General features: G+C 34.0%; 1 protein-coding gene across 2 annotated transcripts in view; it reads left to right on the forward strand.

The window, feature by feature from the left end:
• Nucleotides 1-14,345, forward strand: part of ERBB4 (erb-b2 receptor tyrosine kinase 4) — a 1,058,588-nt gene that overhangs the window by 852,433 nt on the left and 191,810 nt on the right. For both annotated transcript variants that reach the window (XM_081813693.1, XM_081813692.1), the window contains exons 17-18: nucleotides 7,819-7,951; nucleotides 12,673-12,795. In XM_081813693.1, the coding sequence (XP_081669819.1) occupies nucleotides 7,819-7,951; nucleotides 12,673-12,795 (256 nt within the window). The remainder of the gene's footprint in view (nucleotides 1-7,818; nucleotides 7,952-12,672; nucleotides 12,796-14,345) is intronic.

The following is a 14,345-nucleotide window of genomic DNA, read 5'->3' on the forward strand; positions in this document are numbered from 1 at the left end:
TTGCAAATGGCAAGATCTCATTCCTTTTGATGGCTGCATAATATTCCATTGTATATATATACCACCTCTTCTTTATCCATTCATCTGTCGATGGACATCTTGGCTCTTTCCACAGTTTGGCTATTGTGGACATTGCTTTAGTGGTAAAAATCTCTACTGAAATACTCTTAACACTGTTTTATTGAATAGTCTGTAACAATCACATATTTAAAAAATATTGGGGAAAAATTATCACATGAAGACAAGCCAAATTTGCTTAGGAAGAGGGAGAATATGTTGTGATTCATTTGTTTCAGCACTTACATTTCTGGTTACATTTAAGATGTAATAGAGGAATCCAGAATCCTAATCAAAGGGTAAAGACATACTGTAATACCCTAGGTCTCATCAAGTAAACACTGTAACTGTCAACTGCTGTCTACCTCAGAGAGTCTGACCCAGATCACTTCTATTTGTTCGAAAAGAAAAGATGTGTCATATTTATAGAGCAGGTGGAATGCCGGGTCACCATCAGCACAGTTTGTAGTAGGGGGAAAAAAAAAAAAAACAACAAACAAAAAAACCAACATTAATGTGGTTCTCCTTGCCCTAGGCAGTAACACTTAAAATGTCTTCTGGGGAATTTCAATGTTTCCTAGTGTTTTGAGGTCTCTTGTTTCAAATCTGAACCTCTTTGGAAAAGACTGAACAGACTATCAGTGCAGTAGGCACTGTAACTAGAATGATAGATATTGCTTGTCTTTGCCTTTTGTAAAGGAAATCCAGGTTTTTTTATAAGCCAAAAAATCCTCTTAACTGTTTTCTCATTGAGAAAATAAAATGAAGCTAAATAAAGAATAAGGTCACTTATAAATTTCAATAAAGACATAAAGGATTTAATAAAGTGAAACCACAATGAACATAGCAAGGCAGGTAAAATGATCGTCCAGTGAGAATTACAATAGTAAGATATGACTAAATATAAAATCAAAGAGCATATTAGAACCCCTAAATAAATTTATGTGCATTTTCTATTCTCTACTTTCAAAAAGATATTGAAGAAAAATATGATGAATTGTCAATCTGCCTTAAAAAACAATTCTAATGAGTCAGATTTGGAAAGAGAGACAACATAATATAGCTGAAAAATTAATGGACTTGAGATCCCAAGATGTAAAAAGTTAGCATTACTATTATGTTTGACCTTATCTAGGTGTCTTAACTTTTCTCAGAGTCTGTTTCTTTATGTTTTATATGGGAGTTATTAAGATTTACATTGTATAGTTATAGTGAAAATATACAGTGTATGTAAAAATAAGTTTTAATTAAAAATATGCAGCTATTATTAGAATAAAAAGTTTATAGTTTATTTATTTATTTATTTTATTATGTTCAGTTAGCCAACATATAGTACATCATTAGTTTTTGATGTAGTGTTCAGAGAGGGAGACAAACTATTTTTTTTTTAATTTAAGGGTAGTATATAGGACCAAGTAAGTCTCTGATTTACCTCTATAAAAGGGAATGTTTTCTATATCAGAATAAAATGTTTTTAATATTTTCATTTGTCTTAGATTATTTCCCATTGAAAATGAAGGGAATTGTTAGTGATACTGTATGCACTATAAAACTCATGAATAGCTGATGGCAGTCTTTATTCTTATTTTTTTTAAGTTTTAAGTAATCTTTGCATCCAATGTGGGGCTCAAACCTACAACCCCCCAGATCAAGAGTTGTACCTCTCTGACTGAGCCAGCCAGGTGCCCCATACCTGAGGGCAGTCAGGTTGCATGTTCCCTTTATTTGAGCAGAACTTTTGCTATGTTTAAACTGCTTACCTAACAACTAAAACTATTGAAAATGTTGTTTCCAAATTGTGTTCCTGATCTTAGTTGGCAGATGATTCTAAGAATTTTCTTTCAATAATGAGTCAACTTTTTTTTTAATTGAGGAGTCAACATATTTCTGATCAACTATATTTTTCCTAAAGCAAGAGCAAATTAGGAAACATGGAGTGCATTGCTAATGATAGATTCAACCTCTGGTTCATGGCAGATTCACACTTTTGTCTGATCTCCCTTGTAAGATTTTCAGAAGAAAGACAGGGTACAAGATGATAGCCAATGTTATCTAAGTGTATTTTTTAAAGAAAATATAAGATCACAGAGAATCATAACATCTGACCCTAATTTATGAAACATCCATTTAAGTTACATACATGATTATTACATGTAGTGACTAATTTACTTTCCTAGCAAGTAAAACCTGTTCATACTAATGTCCTCTTGTATGAATGTGTGTAAGTATATACATGCATAATGTGCACACGCACACACATTTAGATGTGTGTTATATATAACTGACGTCGCTGTTATATGTAAGGACTTGTTAGCTTGAGGTATCCTAGTTTCTCTAAATTGGGCTAAAGTTAAGGTAAACATTTGATTGTATTGCTCACACAGGCCACTTTTGAGAGTCTGTGGGTTACTATTGATATTTACACTGGCACAAATATAGATTGTCCTGGCCAAAGTGAAGCATATAATTCACAAATGCTTAAAGGTATTTGTTTATTTGGTAGGAGCTAGAAGCAAAGTCATCAGAGCTCAGAAATGTAAAAAAGAATAGTTCCCTGCTGTGTTTATGTTTTATTACCTTAAGTGAAGAATGTATTTATATGTATTTAAGCTGAGTTATTTGCTAGAAGAACTACACTCACAAATAGTTAGAGACAGACATATAATTAAAATTCAGATTGGTCTGACTCTAAAGCCTCTTTCCAGCACAATAGGCCGCTCTAAGGAAAAGTCATGCAGATTTGAAAGGTAAACAAAAAATAATAATGTTAGAGGTACTATTTCACCATTTTACTTCAAGTTTATTATACAAAAATGCCCTGGTAAAATTATCTGACTAGCCTGTTGTTTTTGTTTGTTTTACTTCCTGTTCAAATTTTTCAAAATTCTGTTTAACCTTTAGTACCCATAAATAAACAGTGAATCCACTCTAAGTCTGATCCTGTGAATTCTGAGACCCATCTCCACATATTTAATTTAATTTAGAAGTTTCCAAAAATGGATCTCACTCTTTTAAAGTCATACTGTCGGTTGCAAATTATGCCATTGGTGTTTTATAGGACTTAAGGTTGTTTCTCTTATCTGTATTGAAAATTATTCTGTATTCAATAAAAAAAGAAAAATATACCTATATTATAAAATTAAAGTCCTTTTATTTGGTGATATACCTATAAAAGAATCTTACAGATCTAGCATTCTTTTGCAATGACTATATTAGACAAAATACCAGTTTTACTAAGTTTACAATTTTAAAGAAAATACCACTGTATATTTTTAAGAGGATAGTCTGCCCTTGACATTAAATGGAAAATGGTATATTAGATAGTTTTAGAGCCATTGAGTTGTAATCATAAATTATATTGACTTTACTACATTTTTTTTTTTTTCTGACCTGATCTGGAAAGAAACAGATCAGTGAAGGAAAATATTTGGATGTTTATAAAATCAGGTTTCATGTATTCTCTCACATTTTATATTCTCCAGTGAGGAATAGCATGGTTCAAATATAGCAATAAATGTTAAGAATATATCTTATTATATGAGTGATATAGTTTTGGGAGACACTACTCTTTTACAGATAACTGTTTAAGACAGATCATTGCATTCAAGGCAATAGAATATAATACATTCTGTTGTCTCTGAACTTCTAAATGAAATTATGAGAACTAAATTATATGTTTTTAAATAAATGAGCCAAGTTCATTTGTGATTCAGAATCTTTATTATATTAGTCTCTATGAATAGTAGGAGAATATGTTTCATTATAGTATCTCCAAATCACAGAATAAGGTAAATTATCAGTTGATTACATCTTTCTAATCTAAGCTTGGAATTGGCACTTGAAGTGCCCTATCTTTTATATTTTAGGGGTCCCATCCCTTTTTAATATATAGGCAAATGACAACAAACAATACTCCTGTAACAGATAAGGGATGACAAAGTATTCTAGGTCCCTTGGCATTTGACCCTTATGATCTTGTTAACAGTGTCATATCTCAGCCTTTTAAGAGGTTACTCTGACTCACATGTAAAGAGAAACACTTTCTTTCAGCAATATAGCTTAGTTGTCAATAGCCAGCATTATATCCTAATATCCTAAATCCCGATAGCCAGCTGTATATCCTAGTGAGGATATACAACAATTTTAAAAAGCAACTTAAGTACCTATATCCTCTTTATCCAAATGGTCCTCATAAGAGTTGAAGCATTAACTCTCAAGAAAAAATGGGCTTCTATCCTACACCTACTAATATCTAGAGATCATCAAAATTTTGGAGAGTAGGAAATGTGTAAGTAGTGTTAACTTTTCGTATTAGGTTGGTTTTATGAAGCAAAGTGTTAATTGTACACAACATAGTGACTGGTAAATGTCTCAGACACATTAAACTGTAATTAATAGAAAATATCTACAAAAGTACTTACATTGTAAAAATGGATAGGGGATAGCAAAATGAATTAATTGAAAATATGAAAGTAAACAGTCAAGGAAAAAAAGAAAACAAGGCCATTATTATAAACTAAACTTATAGACAATGATTTATTTTTCTGTTTTTCTTAAATTTAACAAAATTTATTTCAAAGGAAATATATATACATGGTATAAAATGAGAAAATGGGGTGCCTGGCTGGCTCAGTTGGTTAAGCGACTGCCTTCGGCTCAGGTCGTGATCCTGGAGTCCCTGGATCGAGTCCCGCATCAGGCTCCCTGCTCGGCGAGGAGCCTGCTTCTCCCTCTGACCTTCCCCCCTCTCATGTGCTCTCTCTCTCTCTCATTCTCTCTGTCTCAAATAAATAAATAAAATCTTTAAAATAAATAAATAAATAAAATAAAATGAGAAAATGCCCATTAAATGGTAAAAATACAAAAATAAGAGCACTATGGTCATACTATCCAAAGACAAGTACTGTTTAGTGTCTTACTGTATATTCTAGATCTTCTTATGCACATACATGTGTGTGTATGGATTTTCTCTCATTGAGATTCTACTGTTTCTAACCCAATCTTTTAAATTTCTAGCCTGCATCTTTCCATGGCAGTACATTTTTATCTCACCCACTACTTAATCCATAATCAAACTACTCAAATTACCTAAAAAATGTCTATACAAATGGTTGTGCAAATTAAGGTCCAGTCCAGGATTGCATTTCACCTCTTGTTGTTATGACTAGTAAGTCTTCTTAATCAAAGCCAGTACCTTATTTTTCATATTCATTTATTAAAGGGAACATACAAGTTGTCTTATGGAATATTCCCCCTTCTCAATTAACTGGTTGCTTACTTATGGTTTATGATTTATTTTTCAAGAATAAATTCTACTGAAATATGAAGAATTTGACCACTTAAAATGTAAAACAAAACATTTGTGTACGATTTTAAGGTGTAGAAACTCTAGTTCTTTACCTCCTCGGGTTGTTTGTACCTCTACCACTCCTGCAGAGGGGTAAGAAAATAAAAACGGTAAAGAATGCAAATCAACCAAGGAACTGCTATGGGAAAGTATTGAATGTAAATGCTAACTAGAAAAACATAGAAATTACTGTCTATTGAGTTTTTGAGTGTTTTATGTGCATTGCTGCAACCTAACTAAGTAGTAATGACATGACAATTGATAGCCACCCAAATTAAATGGAAAGAATGGAGGCAGAAGTCTTATTTTGTTCTATTAGGAATCATTCTTCTTAAAATAGAAAACAAACAAAAACAAAATAGAGCATTTTCTGTTAATTTACAGCGACATTGACATATATTTTCATAAATTCATGCCACTTATGCTTTTGCAAAATAGATAAGCAGGGGAAGTATAGAGTTTAGTTCAAATGTACAATTAATAAAATGTTGGGCACTATTCTCAGAAATACATAAATCCTTTGCAATAAAAATATCGGGTTGAAGAAAAAAAATACAACCCTTTGTATAGTAATGGCTTTTCCAGGGATATGTTAGGCACTTGAACTGGAAATTATGCCTTGAACAGAAAACTTAAAATATTTTTTGAAATACATATTTAACTGCCATGCTCAAAAATATGATCTTACACACGCCAAAACACATCACAATGATGAGTTTGTGTCCATACTACAGTTTAATTTTCTCAGCATAGATTTTTATATCTTTATAAAGTTCCATTTAGGGAAATCTGGTTGAATTATAGCAACATTCCAGTATGCTATACTACTTTCGGCTGTCAGGAAACAACCTTTAGGATGAAATACTTCTTAAGGTTTTTCTGTAGTTTTATATGGCAATATAACACTCATAATCTTTAAAAGACATAGCTTCATTTATCGAAGTGACACAGATTTTTTTCAAGAGCTCTTTAAAATTTAAACATTTTATTTAGGATCATCCACTATCATTATTCCTGATGTGTCTTTGAGCAATAGTTTATTTTGCAAGAGCAAGTAGTTTTTTTTTTCTAAAAGAATGTAGCTGTACAGGGTAGATTCTTCTGCAAATAGGAATATAAGGTATAAAATACTTTACTATGGAAAGCATGGACATTCAGGAAGTTCTTTTTTAGTTTTCATATCTGTGATGGCTTCATGGTCAAATATGTGTTAGGTAACACCTATGTGTTTTACTGTGGGCTATTTACTGTGACATATGAAATTAATATACGTCAGGGCTCTGACCACAGAAAGCTCATAGATACTATTCTACTCTCGAACAAGAAGTTAAGACTATAAATATTATTTTCAGGCAAGGAAAAAATTTATCTTTGAAAACAATAAGTGATTAGTTTCAAAATTATATCTTAGCTAACAATGTATTAGAGAAACACTTTAAGAATACAAATCTCTAGTGAATCTCTTCTAACCCCCTTTTAATGTAGTACTTAATGTGTAGACCTCTTTTATGGGTATATGATGCTTCGGCACACTTTTGATAAGCATGATTACTCCTGTCATTATAACTCTGAAAACCTGTCTGACCCAATTCTTTACCTTTTTCCCGCCCTTTATCCCAGCAGAGTTACCTAGCCAGCGTTTGAAACAGCACTTTTATCAATACATCTCTCTTACTGGTACCCTAATGCTCCAGAGGTGTGAGGTTCATATATCTCCAGACCATGCATTTTCGCTTTAAAGCAGTAGTTCTCAAAGCAGGGGAGTGGGGCTGGGGGGTGACTTTGGCAGACATTTGACAGTATCTAGAGAAACTGCCGTGACTAGTGGATGGGGTGCTACTTTCATCTAGTGGATGGAGGCTAAGGATGTTGATAAACACTCCAAAATGCTTAAGGCAGTCCCCCACAGCAAACAAGTATCCAGCCCAAAATGTCAATAGTGCCACTGTTGAGAAAGCCTACTTTAGAGAAAATGTTGAAAATAATATTATATACCACAACAATGTTATTAAAATATATTTCCATCTATTTAGAGAAAAAGTAAAATGAAAATAATTTTAAATGCTTGTATATCAACATTTAGGCAGGTGTTCTTCATTCTGTTACCAAGTATTATTTTGTTGTTGTTGTCGTTGTTGTTGTTGAATGGCATGCTGTGGCCACTCATCTCCAAAGATTAGTTGTATGTGCATGGTTTATTTAAAAAACAAAGCAAAACAAAAAGCGGGAATAGTTTTTATTCCCCCCAAAATTTTGTGATGGCTTTAATGCATTTTTTATTTGTATTTCTTCTAACTGACTAGACCTGTGATATGTGGATAATGTATTTATTGCACAACTGCTCTTTTTCTCCCTCTGTCTTGTCTCTCTTCTTACTTTTTTTTTTTCTTCTTCTTTTTCATTCTGGTGGGCAGAACTCCCCTAATTGCAGCGGGAGTCATCGGCGGGCTCTTCATCCTGGTCATCATGGGTCTAACATTTGCAGTTTATGTTAGAAGGAAGAGCATCAAAAAGAAAAGAGCCTTAAGAAGATTTCTGGAAACAGAGGTGTGGTGTTTATTTGTTCTCCATGTGCTTAGGGACTTTCATTAGGTTTAGAAGGTTTAGATGATACTCGGTTTTTTAATCCAAGTGAACTCTGTTCAATTTCCTGCTGAGAGTTTACAGTTCATAGTATGTTATAGAATTGATGGAAAATCAGAGTATATAGTAAAAGTAGTCAAGGCAGTTTCATGGCTTTAAAGAGGACAAATGGCAGAGGTCAAGGAGATTATCTGATTGAATGACAGATCTTTTTGAAAAGACGTACCTGTTTCTTTTGGAGGAGGAATCCCACTAGAGTTCTAGGATATTACAGTAGCAGAACTAGAAAACATCTGGGGAGAGAATATCTCAACAGCAGAACTAGAAAAATGTTAGAAAGAGAGAATTTTTCTGATTCAAAATAAAGCCAGATAGGCAAGCAATTTATGCTTTAATTAGAGTCATTAAATTGGTAGCCACTGATCTCATTATACCAACAGTGAAAAGCTGAGCTTACAGGATAAACCTTCCTATTGTAATCACACACACCTTACCACACAATTTATGGGAAGCATTTAATGTTATGCATGTTAGTTATTGTGAATATGTAAATTACCCACAAATTATTACAATTTCTCTTATATTGCCACACTGAGTTCTCTAACATGCAAGGTGATAGTTTTTACTGTATAGGTTACAGAGGAAAAACAATTACAGAAAACTATGCATTGCCAGATCCTTCTCAACTTGCACCTTACCTTCTTTCTCCTGATACACACATCCATGGCTCTTTGAACAGCTCAAAGCAATTCTGTACTGAGACTTAGCCTTCTCTAGATCTGTGTTTGTTTTTTTTTTTTTTTTGCTCATTGTCAGTGTGACAGTTTGACTTTTCCTCTTAACACAGACAGGAATGAGAATATTCATTCATAAATTTTGCAAACTGATAATGAATTAAATTTTAGCTCTCTTCCTCCAAAAGTTGAAACTAGATAGAAGAATCATGTGAAATGTTCGGGAAGCTATTTTAATTCCATGCAGGAAAGAATGTCTAAGAATTGGAGTTGTCTAAAATTAGAATGGGTTGTCTTATCGATAGAGATGTTCAAGCATAAGATAGGCAGTCAGTTATATATGTGAGAAAAAATAGTAGTAGTTTTTACTTGAGCTGGATGTTTACAAAAGATCAACTTGATCATTTTCAACCTTGCACATGTGAATACAAGTTTGGACACAACACATGTGCTGTGCATATTTTCAGTTTAGCAAGGATGCTGGAGGCAGAATTCTCCCTCATGGCCAGCTTGGGGCAGTCGTGGAGAAAATTCTAAGTGAAGTAAATTAGAATTGGAGAGGAAATGAAGGCTTGGAACAGCAGTGGACATTTAGGTGATTGAATAAATAGGAAAGGAATCTGTCCCTTAACCACATGCAGGAAAGTCCCATTGCTATAAAAATATTCATTTTGTTTGTTTTCTTTTTTAATACAGTGCTTTCTAGAAATGTCCTTCAAATTGACATTTCATTACTAAATAAACACATATTGATTGGTTTTAGAAGCAGACTCTATTTTTTATAAAAAGTTATTGCTTACCACTAAATTAGATAATTGTAAAATTTCCATCTTTCTCTCAGTAAAAGTAAATAACTGTGATTTTCTATCATCTAAACAGAAGAGGAATTCTTAAGAGGATCAACTCAAATCCTTAAATACTAAAGCTAGAAATTTGTCTCAGATGTGAAAAACTTGTTAAAGCATGATATATTGTTGGAATGTACGTAGAGTTAATACGCTTTTCCAGAATCATATTGCTCCAGATTGTCTGTCTTCTGTTGCATGCACAAAAGTAGAAAATGTTTTTTTTTTCCAACATACTCTTACGAGATGCACTGTAAGCTTGATGCTTTGATAGATCCTGTGATTAGAAAATGTTAATGGGACGTGATCATATCCCTTGAAGAGTGACAGATTCAGTGCCTACAATATGGCAGGCAATGTTCCAAAGTTTTCCAGCTATGCTACCTCCCATTTCGTCCCTTGACAATCTTCTATGGTAATTACTGCTGTACCTATTTCACAGGTGTGAAATAAGGGGGTAGGAGGGGTAATTTGCTTTCTCAGCCTATCAGTGGCAGTACCAGTGTACAAACCTACAATTTTAAACTTGACACTCTTTCTGCCATACTGGCTCGCAAAATGAAACAATGCTTCTTTCAGAGGTATCATTCTCAAATTCCTGGAAAAATGTGTTTGTATAAATTTTGAAGTGATATCTAAGAAAATTGCAGGAGACTAAACATTTCAGGTAGAACTGTGAGGTTTTCAAAATATGGAATTATGGCATATTATATGCCAAAGCGTATATTTTAAAAGTACATAGCCCCAAATGCTGAAATCTAGTCTCCAATTTTGCATATGATTTTTATATAATTTGTTATGTGATTTAAAAAATAATTCATTAGGGGGCACCTGGGTGGCTCAGTCGTTAAGTGTCTGCCTTCGGCTCAGGTCATGATCCCAGGGTCCTGGGATCGAGCCCGACATTGGGCTTCCTGCTCCGCGGGGAGCTTGCTTCTCCCACTCCCACCCCACCCCCCGCTTGTATTTCCTCTCTTGCTGTCTCTCTCTCTCTCTCTGTCAAATAAATAAATAAAATCTTAAAAAAAAAGAAAAAGAAATCTTAGGAAAAAAGAAGGCTTTGCCTTTAAAAAAATAATAATTCATTAAAGTTCCTGATTATATACATACAGTGTGTGTATCAAAATCTACTAAACAAATTCTGCACCGCAGAGTTGGATTCAAATAAAGGAGATGCTCTGATGGAGATTCTTTTTCCCATTTTACAGAGAATTTTGTAATTCTTTCTGAGATTTATTTTATGTGACTTAATATGCATTTTTAAAAATATAAATTTGAAAATGAAATAGAAGCATATTTGTTGTCAAACTTTTAGACAGAGCCCAAATTTATTGATAATTTTATCATCTTCTCCAAATTCTTGCTTACTATCGCTACACTTACTTATAATCAAGATTCTGTTCAGCTACTTAAGTAGACCATGATGTTCACAGAAGCGTAATAATAAACAAGTCACAGGGTCACAGTGCACTTAGCATTGTAAACAGACACTGTGAAATACTGTGATGGTTTTCAAGACCATTTCAGTAGGAGTTGCCTTTAATTATTTCCTTATGCTGAGAGAGAACAAGCTTTTTGTCTGAGTTTAAAGTTTAGTTCTTTATTTAACTTTAAAAAAAGAAACTTCTATTTCTCTTACTTGCTTTTTTACCCAAGCATTAAAAAACCTAAAATTTTAACATAAGATATAGACTTTTAGTACTCAGAGTCTCTCTCATATTTACCGTTCATTTTGTTTTGTTTTCTTCTCACATAGGCAAGAAATTGGTACACATTCACATACCTTTTCTCTGCTTATTCATCCTCTCTGGCTAAATGGCAAATAAACTGAACATCTAAAATTACCTGAATTTATCCCTTTTGGCCACACCCAGCCCACTTTATGATCTCATATTTCCCACCCAAATCTCATCCTTTAGACCTGTCCTACCCCCTATTGTATTCTGCTTTATGTCTTCTTCCTCCTTCCTAATGCTGTGTCCAAACTGTTCTTCACAATGGTAATATCCTCCTCCATGTCAATCCATTTTTATTATCTCAAGACCAATTTTATTTATTTTTTTAAAGATTGTATGTATGTATGTATGTATTTTAGAGAGAGAGAGCACAAGCAGGGGAGAAGGAGAGGGAGAGAGAGAATCCCAAACCGACCACACGGAGCGCAGAGCCCAGAGCCAGGCTCCATCTCAGGACCCTGAGATCATGACCTGAGCCGAAACTAAGAGTTGGAGGTTCAACAGACTGAGCCACCCAGGTGCCCCTCAAGACCAATTCTAAAGTGTGCCTCCTCCAGGAAGCCAAAACTAGTGAAACTTCCTCACTGATGGCTATTTTATCCCTTTGCATGCCGTAGCATTCACTTGGGATCTAGAATCATTTCATAGAATTTTAGAATATTTGATCTGTAAAGTATTCTAGGGCCTTGCTACTTAAAATGTGTTCAAGGACCATCATCATACATAGATATCACCTCGAGTTCTGCAAAAATGCAAATTTCAGCCCCAGCCTTAGACTTATTGAACTAGAATCTGCATTTTAACAAGAACCTCAGGTAATTCAAATGTACATGAAGTTTTAGAAGCACTGTCCTGGGGTATTGGTATTGTGTTAACTTACTTTCTTCTCTTCTGACGCATTTGTCCTGGCTTCCTAGTTAGATTTTATTTTTCTATGTATCGAGTCTCCTAAAATGAGAAAGAAAATTTTGATAGAGTACATGGATTTAATTGAGATCTGAGTCTTAGCTGGAGATATCAAAACTGGAAGGGCTTCAAAAAGTAGGATTGAGAGCCCCTATTAGCCTAAATTTCTTTAAACTTGGGGGGGCGGGGATGAGGAGGGGTGGTGAGGGCAAATCTCCTAGCTTAGTATGCCTCAAGGTAGACACACTTTTATACTTGTGTTCACCCAGGCAAAAAGCATGAGAAGAGAGAGGCTAGACTCTGAGGGAATAGTGAGTGATCCATACAACAAAAATACTGTTTGTCAAGGAAGGTGTGCTTGTGTGTTTTTCTGTATGTCTGAGAAAGAGAAGCAGGCAGAGGAAGAGGGAGAGGCACTGACTGGAATTGAAGGTTATAGAACCTGAATTCTTTTTGTTTTGTAGTTGGTAGAACCCTTAACTCCCAGTGGTACGGCACCCAATCAAGCTCAACTTCGTATTTTGAAAGAAACTGAGCTCAAAAGAGTGAAAGTACTTGGCTCAGGTGCTTTTGGAACAGTTTATAAGGTAAGTAAAAAAATAACCCACGCCACCAGTTGTTTTTTGTTTCAGACTTGTCTTAAATAATAGCCAGAGTTATTGCTCTAGCTAACCTAATTTCCTTTTAATATTCAGAGAGGAGAACCTGTATCGTATTGAGAAGTTGCTACACAAATGAAATCATTCATTTTTATTGAGCAAGCTGGGATGGAAACTGGCATTGGAAAGCAGGAAACTGTCACAAAAAGCCACAGTATTCACTTTCCATGCCCTTCTGATCTGCTTTTGATAGCATCTCCCTGTTGGCAAATTTTGTCCTTATCTAAAATACACTGTGCTAGCCCATTTTCCTTCCCCCTACACAGTGCTCCATGGAATCCCAGACAGGCCTGAGCCATATGCCATAATCCTTGCTCTTCTTTTCTTATGCCCTTTTATTCCCACGTCTCCCCATCGGGATGGCACTGCCTATCTCCTTAGGATCTACACAAATGTGCTGATTTGTTAACAGGATAGGATTAGTTCCTAAACCACTTTTTTGCCTACCTGTTAACGGATATAATTTAGCAGAATATTTTCAGTTTTGATGTCCTCACCATTATATGCAAACTAAAAAAGTGACTTTATTTGTGAAATTCAGGTTAGATAGAACGAAGGGTGAAATCATGGGTTTCCAATAAGAGAGAGATTTTTGGAAAGGCAAAGTTCAGATAATGTCATCTGCATGTTTACTTATTTAGCTTAATTATAAAACCGATTCAAAGGCCAGGCCTAAGGTTGATTGTGGTGAGATTTATTTTTAATGTAAGTAACAACTATAAGAAACTCTGCTGGGTTAGTGCTAAACCCTTCTTGTAATATCCATTGTGACAGTTCCCCAAATTTTACTTTGACAGTTTTATATATTTCTTAAAGCTATATGCAAGCCTGCAGTTTTTACAAACATTTCTGTTAAAATAGACTGGATCTTAGAAATTTTGCACTTTAAAATGTTCATTTTTTTCCTACTTAAAACAAATATTTATTTAACAAAAAATATTAACAATTAGAATATAAACCTTAATTTTCCCTCCTGAGTGTTCCAAAAATGATTTAATCTCTTTAAAATAAAATTATCTTATTCTAAGGCCAAAATACAGAAATTTCTTAATCTCTTAGTATGCGTATTTTGTTCAGTTAAACCCAAAATTATTAATTGAGCACCTAATTTGAATAGAAACTATTCTAGGCTGACTTGGTGCTTTGTGGTCTTCAAATTCTTTGTATGTTTGAAGAAATACAACTTATCCTGTTTTTCTATTTATATTACGCTAGAAATAATGGACTTTCATTTCAAAGATAACTCAATTTTGGATTGTTCCTAGCATATAATCAGACTTTTATTTTAAGGATGGTATTGTCTGGAAAGTGAATTTTATTTTAAATCATGGATACCATTTGGACATTTAATTATAAAGCTTCATAAATGTTTTTATTATGAACAACTATTTGCCTATGTCCAAGAGCATTGTACCTTTACTGAAATTACGTGTATTGAAAGTTCCGTAAGTATGTTTGAATTTTATACTTACAGTGTG

Source organism: Leptonychotes weddellii, chromosome 3 (genome assembly GCF_054177405.1).
Source record: "Leptonychotes weddellii isolate Sample4059 chromosome 3, ASM5417740v2, whole genome shotgun sequence".
Classification (NCBI taxonomy): Eukaryota; Metazoa; Chordata; class Mammalia; order Carnivora; family Phocidae; genus Leptonychotes; species Leptonychotes weddellii.